The sequence below is a fragment of the Moschus berezovskii genome, chromosome 3, assembly GCF_049115385.1.
Source record: "Moschus berezovskii isolate FMDL1 chromosome 3, NW_MosBer_1.0, whole genome shotgun sequence".
NCBI lineage: Eukaryota > Metazoa > Chordata > Mammalia > Artiodactyla > Moschidae > Moschus > Moschus berezovskii.
In genome coordinates, this window is record NC_142462.1 from 40748970 (window position 1) to 40764359 (window position 15390).

The 15390-nt window shown below is 38.6% G+C and overlaps 1 protein-coding gene across 7 annotated transcripts in view; it reads left to right on the forward strand.

Moving 5' to 3' along the window:
- Positions 1-15390, forward strand: part of ELAPOR2 (endosome-lysosome associated apoptosis and autophagy regulator family member 2) — a 233610-nt gene that overhangs the window by 198661 nt on the left and 19559 nt on the right. For all 7 annotated transcript variants that reach the window (XR_016036919.1, XR_016036918.1, XR_016036917.1 and 4 more), the window contains 4 exons: positions 128-301; positions 2531-2720; positions 4450-4546; positions 5106-5207. Coding sequence is in view for 1 of the 7 variants with exons in the window: in XM_055420627.2 (XP_055276602.2) it covers positions 128-301; positions 2531-2720; positions 4450-4546; positions 5106-5207 (563 nt within the window). In the remaining 6 variants the exon portion in view is untranslated. The remainder of the gene's footprint in view (positions 1-127; positions 302-2530; positions 2721-4449; positions 4547-5105; positions 5208-15390) is intronic.

Sequence of the window (15390 nt, forward strand, 5' to 3'; positions counted from 1 at the left end):
CTGAAATAGTTTTTAAACCTAGAACTTTTAGAAATACTTTTTTCTTTCATAGCAGCTAATGCTTTCTTTCCTGCCATATTGTTTTTGCTTTGTTTTGTTTTACATTTCTTAATGTTTATGGTCAAAGGACCACTCAGTGTGCTACAGTGACTGCTTTTTCTACCATGAAAAAGAAAACCAAAGTTTGCATTATGACTTCAGCAACCTCAGCAGTGTGGGCTCCTTAATGAACGGTCCCAGCTTTACCTCCAAAGGAACAAAGTACTTCCATTTCTTCAATATCAGTTTATGTGGGCATGAGGTGAGTTCTGGTAAGGTGAGATGGGGCTAGATTTCAGCTCTAATTGAGTTGTTTTCTGTATTGGTGGACCAATAAAATCTCTATGGAAACTAACAACCAAATGTCAGAAAGTGAGCTTTGACAGCTTAAATCCTTTGTTGCCTTCTAGCATGTTGGCAGTTTTCTCCACTAGGAGCATCCTTGTCTGGTTCTCAGTTCGTCAAAGCACTTACCCAGTCAGTTGAACCCCCGAAGCTTGAAGCTATGGTGTAAGGGCTTTGAGGATCTTTCATTTTTGTAAAGGTGGGTCACGCTTGTCATTCCCACCTATTTCTTTAGCAGAAAGTTAAGGTTTGAGAAAGTTTTACTGTTTCTTTTCTGGTCAAGTTTGTGTTAAAAAGAAAAAAGACTTTTCAGGGGAAGTTTGTCCAAAACCAAAATGGAAATAACCAGGGGGTAAGTGTCAGTTGATGAGGTAGCCTCTGCTAATAAATTATGGGATTTAATTTTCTCTGGGAAGGAAGTAGAACGTTAATTGATACTGGTAAGGGGAGAGTTACAGGACTCTGCATCCAATAATTTTGTGGGTATACAAGGTTGGAGTTGGGATGTATGTATTCACCCTTAGCTAAGTTGAAAGTATAATAAGTCATTTTCTCCATATCTATTCCCTTATTAACTCCTATAGTCTTCATTATGAACTGCTGTGCCAAACTTTGTACAAAGGAAATAAAAAGAGATCTCATGACTACAAAGGTTTTCAAGCAGAAAGATCTATACATTTTTACATGGTATGACATTTGTCCTGTCCTGATTTTACATGGGGCAATCCAGCACACTCACTTGATTAGTCAATAAGTTCACTGAATATATAATTATATGTTAAATACCTATTGTGTTAAATTCTGTGTAAAGCAATGAATAAGATTAATTCCATTATATTGGGTTGGCTGAAAAGTTTTACCAGCGTTTTCTGTAAAACTATTTGGCCAACCCAATATATCACACTTCTTCTCAATCTTCTTCCTGTATTACCACTGTCTTAGCTTTTGTCTTCTCTCTTTGGTCTTCTTCCTCTTTCTTTCCTTTTCATTCTAATTCTTTTACTGTTATTTTCTTATTCCTTTCCTCAGTAGTTTCTCTCTGCTCTTTTTCTTTGTTTCTCTTGATTTAATTTAAGCCTGGTAAAAATATATTGCACCTGTGTTGTGGTGAGCAGGCTTGGTGGAGAGAAAATATTTTATAGGTTAAGATTGCTAGCTGCATTAAGAAAGAGAAACCTCTGTTCTTTATGCCCATCTGTGCACATTCTACATCTAAGACAAGTAAAATAGTGTTTCTGTTTTTCTTTATACATTTCTTCACAGAAATTATAGAGTAAGCTAAAGTGCTTTTTAGTGGAACTATAATATAATTAAACATACTATATTAAAAAAATTAAAGTCTTCCCAGTTTTATAACTATCCTCCAAATGATTAAAAAAGTAAGCTCCTGTATTCCCTTCAGCATACTGTGAACTTGAGCAGATCCACATCATTGAGTCTAAGAGTAAGTGAATAAAAATACTTATAGTGACCAACTATTTAGAATTTAGATGTTGTCCTGACTTTTATGTTTTCTTTTTTAGACTTGACAATACTTTTGTCACACACAGGCCTATTCAGGAGAAGGAAGAGCAAGTTTTTTTCTTGGTATTAAAACTTTCACCAGCAGTTTTCTGATCCCTTTGTTTGTATTATTGTCTGAAGAATTGAAGATTTCATAGATGACTTATATTTCCTTAAGTCAAATGGCTTTCATCCAACACAAATGAAGTCTGTAGTTGGGGGAGTAGTGCAACCTTGAATCACTGTATTCATTAGAATGTCAGATTTTCAACCCTGGTTGTACATTGGAATTGGGTAAAGAATCTGCCTGCAATGCAGGAGATGCAAGTCTGATTCCTGAGTCAGGAATATTCCCTGGAGAGGACATGGCAACCCACTCCAGTGTTCTTGCTTCAAGAATCCTATGGACCGAGGAGCCTGGTGGACTATAGTTTATAGGGTCATAAAGAGTCAGACATGACTGAAGTGACCGAGCACCCAAGAGCTTTTAAAAAATACTGGTGCCTGAGCTCCCACACCAGATCCCTAAAATCAGGATTATGGTGAGGAGGGAGCCAATGCTCTGCTAGAATCACTAGGTAGCTGAGATCTAGTTTAGAGACTTATCTTCAGTAAAAACGTCTTTCTGACTTTGTTTACCTAGGGGAAGAAGTTGGCTCTCTGTACCAACAATATAACAGACTTTACAGTAAAGGAAATGGTGGCAGGGTCAGATGATTACACGAATCTGGTAGGAGCATTTGTGTGCCAGTCAACTATTATTCCTTCTGAAAGTAAGGGTTTCCGAGCAGCCTTATCATCACAATCCATCATTCTGGCAGATACATTTTTGGGTAAGTTTCATTTGGTTCGTATATTCATGCATGCATTTGTTCAAAATTATGGCACTGATAATTTGTCCCTGCCGCAGTGCTTACCATAGGTAATTAAAACCCACAGATAATTCTAAATCATCATTTTATAACATGGTTTAGAATTCCCTACATGTGAGATCTTTTGATCATTCTTAGTGAGTATTAGAAGCTTCCAGACTTATGTATTAATTCATATGACATGTTGTTCTCTGGCAAACTGTGCCTTTCATCAGATTTTCTAGGAATTTATGAGGCAAAATAATAATAACCTCCAAAACTGTGAGCAAAAGAAGAAGAGTAAACAAACACAAAATAGACCTAAATCATAATATCTGTCACCAGTTTTCATCATCTTTTCTCATACCAGAGGAAATCTGGTGACAAACAGCAAGAGTGCGTGTGCTAAATTTTATTCTTCCTCTGCCCTTTCTATCTCTGGTCTGGAAAGTATTCAGTTCAGTTCAGTCACTCAGTCATGTCCGACTCTTTGTGACCCCATGAATCGCAGCATGCCAGGCCTCCCTGTCCATCACCAACTCCCGGAGTTCAGTCAAACTCATGTCCATCGAGTCGGTGATGCCATCCAGCCATCTCATCCTCTGTCGTCCCCTTCTCCTCCTGCACCCAATCCCTCCCCGCATCAGAGTCTTTTCCAATGAGTCAACTCTTCGTATGAGGTGGCCAAAGTATTGGAGTTTCAGCTTTAGCATCAGTCCTTCCAATGAACACCCAGGACTAATCTCCTTTAGAATGGACTGATTGGAAGTTTTAAAAATAATTCAAGTCCCTAACTAGTTATTCTTAAGGATCAAGTTTATTAAAATATCTGGAGTAGGGATTAGGGATCTAACAATGCATATGATAATCTAACAATTTAAAGAGCTTCTTAGATGATTCTAATCTGCAGCTAGATTTGAGAACCATTGTTATAGACTGTGGACTTCCCTGGTGGCTCAGATGGTAAAGCGTCTGCCTGCAACATGGGAGACCTGGGTTTGATTCCTGGTTTGTAAAGATCCCCTGGAGAAGGAAATGGCAACCCACTCCAGTACCACTTATAGACTCCAGAAGAATTTAGCACCAAGGACAGTTGCTATAATTTTCAGCACCAAGGACAGTTACTGAGCTTGTGGTCAGCATCAGAACTCTTAGAACAGAGGTTGCTGTTATTGCTTGCATTTTGACTCTGCTATCATTTTGCATGGGGTTGATGGGTGGGGAATGCTTTGCTTTTAGATAAAAAAAAATTGAAGTTACTTTCTGGAAATATTTAGGGCACACAAAATTTTATTTTGTCAAATGTGTTTATAATGAATATGAATGGATGAAAAGCTACATTAGCAAAGTAACCCAGCTCATTCGACACAACTCACAAAAGGCTGAGAGTTATAATAATAGATTGTTGAAATGTTAAAACTAGAAGGGACTATGCAGACCACCTAAATTATTGCATGCATTTTACAAATTCAGGACATAAGGATCAGGGAAGTAAAGTGACTTAAACAAAAGTGCAAAGTTAAGGAGTAGAGTATTTTTTATTCTGGAAACCTTGTAAGGTTTATTATTCTTCCAATAATACATTAATTTTATATGATATTTCTAGTTAAAATGACAGCCTTAAAGTAAAGCTGTTTTCTCTTTAGATATAGAGACTAAGTCAACCTAATTTCCCATATTGCTTAATAGTTTCTTTTTTATTGTCATCTAGGAGTAACAGTTGAAACCACATTGCAAAATATTAATATAAAAGAAGATATGTTCCCAGTTTCACCAAGCCAAATACCAGATGTGCATTTCTTTTATAAGTAAGTGAACATGCTGCTTCTTTTGATTGTTTTCTTAATCATAAGGACATCACTTCAGGGTTTCTAACATAGTAGCTTATTTTGAATAGATAATCAGTAGTTGGTTCTTAAATGAAAGACTTAGTAAAAAATAGTAAACATGGAATATTTAGAAAGCATTATGTAATTTTCTTGTATATATAATCTTTTAAATAAGGCAATAAAGAGACTATTCATTGTCTAGGCAGTAATTATTTGTAATTCACACATCAAAACATCAGCCTAAGTCACTATTACCTCTAAAACCTTAAAAAATTCTTTTGATTATAATTTTGATTATAATTGCAATAGCTCTATTAATCCTTTGATGATAGCATATCACTTTACCTGCGGAGCAGTCAGCTTTTCATAGGCAGTGAGAGTAAATGAACTCAGTCTGTATTAAAGTTCTGAACTGGTGAACTTTGATACATTTTTTTTCATTTATTCATAGAGCATAGGAGCAATTATACACAGGACGTTTTTGTTTTTGAAGTCTGTGTCATACTTGTTTTGTGAAGTGACCTTTGCCTTCTAATAGGTCTTCTACAACTACAACCTCTTGTGTTAATGGCCGATCAACTGCTGTGAAAATGAGGTGTAATCCTGCTAAACCAGGAGCGGGAGCCATTTCTGTCCCCAGGTAGTCTTATTTCAATATGATTCCGCCATGTATGTATTTATCAGGAGGCAAAACTCTCCAGAACCTTGCTATTTTAAAACACATTCTCTATGGGTATAAAGCAGAAAGGGAACAAAGAATCTGTAGATTTTTGTTTTCCAGATGTGCTGCTTGCCTGTTAAGAGGTATAGGTAGGTCCTTGCCAGTCTCAGCACTTTCAGTTTCCTCTATGACAGATTCTCGTCTTGTTTGCCTAATTATCTTGAAAATTATTTAAATAATATATAACTATATTGTTTGTATCTTTTGATTGAGTCTTACTATCTAGTGTCAGTTTTCTTAAGAGCGGGATTAGGACTTTCCCTGTATTATAGTTCTTTATCAGCAATGAACTATCTAGGTGACCTAGATTAAGCAATCTAACCTCTTTGTCATAGTGACTTTCTCTATAAGGGATGAAGGTCAGGTTAGATGAGTTTCTTGTTCTTGAGTTCTCTAATCACTGGTGGAGAAATCACCAAGTTAGAGTCTGACCTGTAGAATACATGGCATCGTTCCTTTAACTGATTGGCATTGAGGCATTAGCTATCCACAGTCTAGATCTGATTATACAGCCACTTTGGTTGGGAACAGTAAGAGAAACTAAGCAATTTCATGAATTTAAAATTGTAAACTTATAAAATGCTTTCATAGTGTCTCCTGATTTTTATTTTGTATAGTTATTAATTATCTACTATGTAGACTATTTATTTCCAATCTTTTTAGGGTTAAGGTACCTTTGGATTATAATTTTATTTGCAGATTTTTCTCCATCAAGCTAGCAAAAAATGTATATTTTAAAAAGTTATTGACTTAATTTTGTTTTTGTTACTTTCACTGTAATATTTATGACATTTTAATAAATCCTGCTTATATTACATCAGGATTGGAAATCAGTGGTTGAAGCATTGATTCAGTTACTTGGGCATCTTAAAAATAATTTCAGTGATAGTATAGTATTTTGAGCTCATTTCTGGGCGTAAAGGCACACCAGCATTCACCTCTTACCAGCTCTGTTTCCCTGGATCTCATAGATGCATTAATTTTTCTCTTCACCTGTTCAAGGTGAGATATGAATATGATAAGCACAGAACATAATAAAAGCGAAAGAAATAGAGGGAGCCTGGAGCTCAAGGGCATCATGTGGTAGAGGATCCCTGGGCCAGCATCCAAGGTGGAGTTGGGACAGCAGAGCACACTTTCTTTGTGAGAAGGTGTATCCAGAGATTTGTTCACTATGCTCTGATATCTCACCATATTGCTTTGAGTTCAGACACTTGTTTTGTTTACTAGAGCACTTCTGAGGTCCTTTTTTGGACCTATCAGCTCAGTTCTCTTGGTCTAGCCTCTGGGAGCCCACATGAAGGACTTCTGAAGCTTCCTTCAGGACCTCTTTGACTTAAGCAGATAATACTCAGTTCAGTTCAGTCGCTCAGTTGTGTCCGACTCTTTGTGACCCCATGAATCACAGCACGCCAGGCCTCCCTGTCCATCACCAGCTCCCGGAATTCACTCAAACTCATGTCCATCGAGTCGGTGATGCCACCCAGCCATCTCATTCTGTCGTCCCCATCTCCTCCTGCCCCCAATCCCTCCCAGCATCAGACTCTTCTCCAGTGAGTCAACTTGTTGCATGAGGTGGCCAAAGTATTGGAGTTTCAGCTTTAGCATCAGTCCTTCCGATGAACACCCAGGATTGATCTCCTTTAGAATGGACTGGTTGGATCTCCTTGCAGTCCAAGGGACTCTCAAGAGTCTTCTCCAGCACCACAGTTCAAAAGCATCAATTCTTCGGCTATCAGCTTTCTTCACAGTCCAACTCTCACATCCATACATGACCACAGGAAAAACCATAGCCTTGACTAGACGGACCTTGGTTGGCAAAGTAATGTCTCTGCTTTTTAATATGCTATCTAGGTTGGTCGTAACTTTTCTTCCAAGGAGTAAGCGTCTTTTAATTTCCTGGCTGCAATCAGCATCTGCAGTGATTTTGGAACCCCCAAAAATAAAGTCTGACACTGCTTCCACTGTTTCCCCAATTTCCCATGAAGTGATGGGACCAGATGCCATGATCTCTGTTTTCTGAATGTTGAGCTTCAAGCCAACCTTTTCACTCTCCTCTTTCACTTTCATCAAGAGGCTTTTTAGTTCCTGTTCACTTTTTGCCATAAGGGTGGTGTCATACTACTGAAGTCAAATGCTGTCCTTTAGAAAATGTGCCACTCTAACTCCCCCAAGGTGGGTACTGATGTTTTCATATAATGAGAAAATGATAGTCTCATGATGTTAAATGACGGCATCTAGATACTAGCTTTTTCCTTGTGAGAAGAAGAAAAGTTAAGTTTTTCCTTTGACCTCAGGCAGTTTTTTCTACTTGACTATCTTTGCAAGGATTTCCCAAGATCAGATGCAGCAGAATACCTTGGAGTGTCTATTGTAAAACTGATTTTTAGGCCTTCACTGAAATTGAAAGAATCTCCAAATGTTAAGCACTGGAATATTTATAAAACCACAAGGCAGTTCTGACATGTTAAAATTTGAGAACCATTGGTCTTAACACCCATTTTGGAATTTTTTTTTTTTCTGAGACAAATTCTCACATTTTGTTTTGAATTTTAATTTTCTGAAAAGCTAAATTAAAAGATTGTGGTCCACAGGGTGGATTCTTTCATATTTTGATAAAACTCTGTTTAATTATGATGCATCCTGTAGTTTGAGGACTGCTGCTCTAAGTAACTGCTTGAACCTCACAACCTAAATGTGCTCAAAATGAAAAGTGAAAGTGAAAGTCGCTCAGTCATGTCCAACTCTTTGAGATCCTATGGAATAGTCCATGGAATTCTCCAGGCCAGAATACTGGAGTGGGTAGCCTTTCCCTTCTCCTGGGGCTCTTCCCAACCCAGGGATCAAACCCAGGTCTCCTGCATTGCAGGCAGATTCTTTACCAGCTGAGCCACCAGGGAAGCCCAAGAGTACTGTAGTGGGTAGACTATCCCTTCTCCAGCGGATTTTCCCGACCCAGGAATCGAACCAGGGTCTTCTGCATTGCAGGTGGATTCTTTACCAACTATGAGCCACCTGTGCTGATTTTTCTTTCTTTCTTGAATCTTGAATTTCCCGTGAGGGCACAAGGGGGCGCTCTACGATCAGAACATGAGAAATGGAAGCTTGTACGGAAATAATCAGAATATTTTTTTAGTTGTAGGTTTGACTAAAGATTTCCAACTTTTCCAACATTTCCAGTAAAGAAATGTTAACAGAGCCAAATTTACTTAGGCTACTTTCGAAGAGGATTTAATTTGCATTTTCCTTTTTTGAGCTTTAAATTCTCCAGGAGAGAAAGAAAGGTGCTAACCAGGTAATTGCCCTGTGAAATCTCATATCCTTACAAGAAGTCACTATGGGGAGACCTTGGAATTCTCTCTCTGCCAAGAACCTTGCAAACCAGGCAAAGGCGACTTTAGCAGTAGTGATGTTGACTGGGGTTCTGTGTCTTGGTGACCAGAGAAAATGTCACAAGATCCCCAGCCCTGGGGAAAAAAAATGAGAATGTCTTCACAGAAAGCGAAAGGTGCAAGAGAAAAGCAGAACTGTGTGTTCTCTGTGGATTTCTCATGCAGCGTGGAAGGAGCAGCAAACATCCTGGACCGCCCACGAACCTTCAGTTGGAAACTCCAGCCTGTCTGTTTGGTCTGGCAAATGCAGTTGGTTTCTAATTCCACAAAGTGTCTGGAGGATGTGAGACATTTTCAATGAAAACTTAACAGCATGATGTCTATGGCAGATGAAATCAGAGAGCTGGAGTGGACTTTTGAGATTATCTAGTGCAGTTTGTACCTTGGCCAAAGAATAAATTGCTAACACAGTTGACCACTAATATCCCTAAATAGATGCCTCTCCAGTTTCTACCTAAAAGGCTTCTCAAACCCCTAATCATGATCCTATGTGGTTAGAGGAATTGAAGATTCTCCTTTCATTAAGAAACGTTTAGACCTAAGCACTGTGTCCAGGGTACTTTTTCAAAAACACGAGAAATTGCTGTTAGTTTTATCTGGAAAGATTTAAAAAGGTTTGAAAGTTTTTTTTAAAACCCTTTTGGAAAACAAGCAGAGGGAACCGTTTTTACTCTGGTAATGGAGATGTCATTGCACATTCGGGATCCTCCCATCAAACCCATTTACTCAACACTGTAGGAAACACTGAGGACCCTGGTTGTACGCATAGCTATAGAGCAGCACAGTCACGATGGGATGATTTCCTGATTCTGTTCTTTTTATGCCATCATGCTTTTATCTTGTCATTTCCTCCCATCCTTCATAGGCAGAGATTTGCAAATAAACACACTAAACAGAGGGAAATAGCACATTTATCTGGGAACTCAACTGATCTGCAAGTTATTGGTGCCTTCTTTTTAATGACTCATCTTTTCTCAAAAAAGGTTGTCTTTGTTACTGTTCTGAGTTAGATGAAAATCCTCCTCCTTTCTCTCTTACAACTTTTAACCACATTTAACTGCTTGGGTAGTTGATAAGTCCAAACTCATTTTGTGAAAACCTCCTTCAAAACCCAAATTCATTTTCTTTCTAAGTTAGCTTCTGAGAAGATTGTCTCTCACAAAAGGGATGCTTCACAGTTCTGTGCTGAGAGTTTTCAGAGGTTGAGCACACCAGGGATTTCTTCCACAGGCTCTAATTAAAATCTCTGTATCAAAGTCATTGAATCTATTGGCTGCTAGTGTAATGCTTTTGTTGGTAGTTGGGGAAGGACTGTTAAAGCTGAAACAGTTATCTGTTCATTTTAATTTATTAAGAGCCAGAGAATAACTATTGTTTAAACGAGTTCATTGTTTATTTCTGTTCTCTGCACCCTTTATGGATAGATAATATATAAATTCATATATAGGTTAAAAAGGCAATAGAACTCAATTAAAATTAAACATGTTCTTAGAACATTAAAAAGTAAGGAGGCATATGAAAGGACTGTGATCACAGTGAAAACAAGTGAAACCAGTTATGATCAAGAAATAGAAGCACGAAGAGATGAAACGGTAGAGTAGGACAACGCAGAGCTCACTTCTCCCCATGAACATGTCAAAAATACATGTGCATGTGGAGTGGTTCTCACTGAAAACAAACTGGAGACTGGCAGAAAGACTTGTGTGCACCCAGGGAGTGACAGAAAGAGTCACGTGGAGTCAAGTAGGAAGAGAGGAGACGTGATCAATATGGGACCTGTGCCCCTCAGAAGGGACACAGGAGAGGAGGGAGACATCAGAAGCTGGGAGGCCCCCCTGAGGAGTGAGTGGTTTCAGCTGTGTAGTAAACACTCCAGCCTTGGGGTCTGACAGTCAAGGAAACCATCAACAAAATGAAAAATAGCCTACTGATTGAAAATGTTTCCCAATGATATGCCCAAGAAGGGGTTAGTACCCAAAATATATAGACAGCTCATACAATTTGTTGACTTTAAAAAATGTACAATGTGAGAGTTGAGAGTTAAGTTTTATTTGGGCCACAATGAGGATTGCAACCTGGGAGACAGCACCTCAGATAGCTGTGAGAAACTGCTCCAAAGAGGCAGGGGGAAAGGTCAGTATATATGTGATTTTTGGTGAAGGGAGAAATACATGCAGTCAAGCCCATATTTTTCCAGAAGTTTCCTACTAGTCTTATGAACCCTTCACTTGTCATGAGGACTAGTGACACCATGAAGGATTTTAGTACTTTTCTAGATATGAAGAGATGCAAGAATTGGCCTCATAAAATCAGCTCCTGAGAATATCTAGCTGTGTGAAGACCTGTCTTGCCAGTTTTCCCAGAGCACAGAGTGCCTCATTTCTGCTCCTCACCCTGAACTCCTTTGGGGGTGTTGAAGATCAGCAGCAGAAGCACATGGTTTAATCGTTGTAGAGGTAGATGGCAAGCACCCATGGCAAGTGCCGATTTGTAGTTGACAAATGCAATATTAAGGAAAAAAAAAAAACCACAATTTAAAAATTGACAGAAGACCTGCATACACATTTTTTTTCCCAGAGAAGACATACACATGGCCAAAAGGCACAGGGAAAGATGCTCCACATTGCTAATTATTTGAGAAATGCAAATCAAAACCACAATGAATATCACCTCAACACCAGTCAGAATTGCCACCATCCAAAAAAGTCACAAATAACAAATGTTGGCAAGAATGGAGAAAAGGAAACTCTAGTACACTGTTGGTGGAAATGTAAATTAGTGCAGCTAACTAGAGCCAGACATCCTGGAGGGTGAAGTCAAGTGGGCCTAAGGAAGCATTACTAAAGCTAGTGGAGGCAATAGAATTCCAGGGGAGCTATTTCAAATCCTGAAAGATGATGCTGATACAATGCTGCATAAATATGCCAGCAAATTTGGAAAGCTCAGCAGTAGCTACAGGACCAGAAAAGGTCAGTTTTCATTGAAATCCCAAAGAAGGGCAATGCCAAAGAATGTCCAAACTACTGCACAATTGCACTCATCTCACATGCTAGCAAGGTAATGCTCAAAATCCTTCAAGCTAGGCTTATTTAACTTCTATGCAGAGAGCATTATGCATAATGCTGGACTGGAAGAAGCACAAGCTGTAATCAAGATTGCCAGGAGAAATGTTAATAACCTCAAATATGCAGATGACACCACCCTTATGGCAGAAAGCGAAGAGGAACTAAAGAGCCTCTTGATGAAGGTGAAACAGGAGAGTGAAAAAGATGACTTAAAATTCAACATTCAAAAACTGAAGGTCATGCATCCGGTCCCATCACTTTATGACAGATAGATGGGGAAACATGGAAACAGTGAGAGACTTATTTTCTTGGGCTCCAAAATCACTGCAGATGGTGACTGCAGTCATGAAATTAAAAAACACTCCATGGGAGAAGAGCTATGACAAATTTGGGTGGTGTATTAAAAAGCAGAGACGTCACTTTGCTGACAAAGGTCTGTGTAGTCAAGGCTGTGGTTTTCCAGTAGTCATATATGGATGTGAGAATTGGACCATAAAGAAGACTGAAGAATTGATGCTTTCAAACTGTGGTGCTGGAGAAGACTCTTGAGAGTCCCATGGACTGCACGGAAATCAAACCTGTTAGTCCTAAAGGAAATCAACCCTGAATATTCCTTGGAAGGACTGAGACTGAAGCTGAAGCTCCAGTACTTTGGCCAAGTGAAGCCAAGAGCCAACTCGTTGGAAAAGACCCTGGGGCTGGGAAAGATTGAAGGCAGTAGAGAGAATGGGATGACAGAGGATGAGATGGTTGGGGAGCACCACCTTTTCAATGGACTTGAATCTGAGCAAACTCTGGGGGATAATGAAGGACAGAGAAGTCTGGCATGCTGCAGATCATGGGGTCATGAACAGCCAGACACAACTGAGCAACTGAACAACAACTGTGAAAAACAGTATGAAAGTTCTTTAAAAAACTAAAATGATCCAGCTATTCTACTCCTGGGTATATATCCAAAGAAAACAGAAGCACTAGCTTGGAAAGGTATACACACCCTAATGTTTTATAGCAGTATTATGTACAATAGCTAAGATATGGTAAGTAACCTAAATATCAACGAATGAATGGGTAAAGGAAATGTGCTATATATTGTGGTGTGTGTACACATATATTCATGTGTAATATATGTATATATACACACACATACATACCTACATATGTATAACAAAATGGAATAATATTCAGCCATTAAAAAGAATTAAATCTTGCCATTTGCAACAATGTTGGTGAACCTGGAGAGTATTATGTTTAGTGAAATAAGTCAGAGAAAGTCAAATAATGTATGACATCACTTAAATGAGGAATTTAAAAATAAAACTAGTGATAGTAACAAAAAAAGACAGATTATAGGGAACAAACTAATGGTTACAAGTGGAAAAACTGAAGTGGGGAGGGGCAAGATGGGGTAGAGGGATTAAAAGATACAAGCTACCATGTATAAAGTAAAAAGCTATAAGGATATATTGTGCAGCACAGGGAATATAGCCAATATTTAATAATAACATTAAATGGAGTATAATCTATAACAATATTGAATTACTGTGTTGTATATCTGAAGCTAATAATATTGTAAATTGACTGTTTGAGTTTGAGCAAGAGGAGAGTGAAAAAACCTGGCTTAAAACTGAACATTCAAAAAATGAAGATCATGGCATCCGGTCCCATCACTTCTTGGCAAATAGATGTGAAAACAGTGACAGAATTTATTTTCTTGGGCTCCAAAATCACTGCAAATGGTGAATGCAGCCATGAAATTAAAAGATGCTTGCTCCTTGGAAGAAAAGCTATGATGAACCTAGACGACATTAAAAAACAGAGACATTACTTTGACGACAAAGGTCCATCTAGTCAAAGCTATGGTTTTTCCAGTAGTCATGTATGGGTGTGAGAGTTGGACTATAAAGAAAACTGAGCACTGAAGAATTGATTCTATTGAATTGTGGTGGTGGAGAAGACTCTTGAGAGTCCGCTGGACTGCAAGGAGATCAAAGCTGTCAATCCTAAAGGAAATCAGTCTTGAATATTCATTGGAAGGACTGATGCTGAAGCTGAAACTCCAGTACTTTGGCCACCTGATGTGAAGAACTGACTTATTGGAAGAGACTTTGATACTGGGAAAGATTGAAGGCTAGAGGAGAAGGGGACGACAGAGGATGAGATGGTTGGATGGCATTACTGGCTCGTAGGACATGAGTTTGAGCAAACTCCAGGAGTTGGTAATGGATAGGGAAGCCTGTGTACTACAGTCCATGGGGTTGCAAGGAGCTAGACATGACTTAGAGACTGAACTGAACTGAAATTGACTATGCATCAATAAGAAAAGTTTATGAAAAGTAACCAACATCTAGATGTATCCTAAAATACTGAATATCAAGATTGAGGCTAGAATCTACCATGTATCAGTTTCCCTACATTTTTCTTCATTCACAAATTAATTTATCCTACTTGGGAAAAAATTCTAATAGAAAATTGTTAAAAGTATGCACTTCAAACACTAATGTATAATCTTAAGATATAGTGTAAAATATCATGAAACAGTCATCAAGTTTTGTGATCAAGTTTGAAATAAAGATGATAAAACTTGACACATTTTACAGTAAAGCGTCTGCCTGCAATGCTGGAGACCTGGATTCGAACCCTGGGTAGGGAAGATCCCCTGGAGAAGGAAATGGCAACCCACTCCAGTACTCTTGCCTAGAAAGTCTCATGGACAGTGGAGCCTGGTAGGCTACAGTCCATGGGGTCGCAGAATCGGATGTGACTGAATGATCTCACTTCACTGCAGAAAATACAGAATCTATAGATAAAAGGGACTAGGGAGTGTCAGTAAATTTAGTTTGTCCAGATCTTCAACAGATGCTGACTTTTGGTAGTTAACCCAAGGTAGGAGCTTTAGAAAGAGAGGTATTTGCAGGAGACCAGTAAAATTTTGTATCTCTAGATCTTCTAGATCTAGACTTCTAGGTCAAAATATCTTGTGTTTAAACTCCATCATAAATTATTGATACTCTTCAGCCTTAAGGCAGATGGAGTTGGAGCAAAATGCAGTGAATTTTATGGACCCTACATAAGAGTTTCTGGCCTATGACAAGGCATCCTTAGCAGAAACAGGATGAACTTCCTGAGATTCCAAAGCTGAAAAGAGACAGCAGGAGATCAGAGAGCATTGCCCCGACAGAGGATGCCAGTCTGTATACCCTGAGACCAAGGAACCCCAAGAAAACTACAGATGCCCCACATGAAAGAAGTTCAACAACAATAGTGCCCTGATACCAAATGATAAATGTTCATGGAACATTAGCGAGTGGCCTTTCTCACCAGTCTCCTGAGACTAACTCCAGAAGGGTTGGAAAAGTAGTGACAGCATTTATGTATGTAAGCATGATTGAAATTACTATTGCTTCATATATTCTTGTTTTTTCACAGGTAAGGCCTGATTCAAACTGTGAAAATTAGGTTCATAACAAAGAATCAAATTTTGATGCTCCAGATTTCAAATGATTCATTGAGTTAAAAGAATTTAAGAATCGATTCTAAACTAAACTGCTTTTAACCTAAGACTTTCTTTTAAAAAGTGAAGCCTGCAAAGGGAATGCACTGAATCATTGTAGTATTTTGACACTTAATGCCAGCTTTATAAATTAT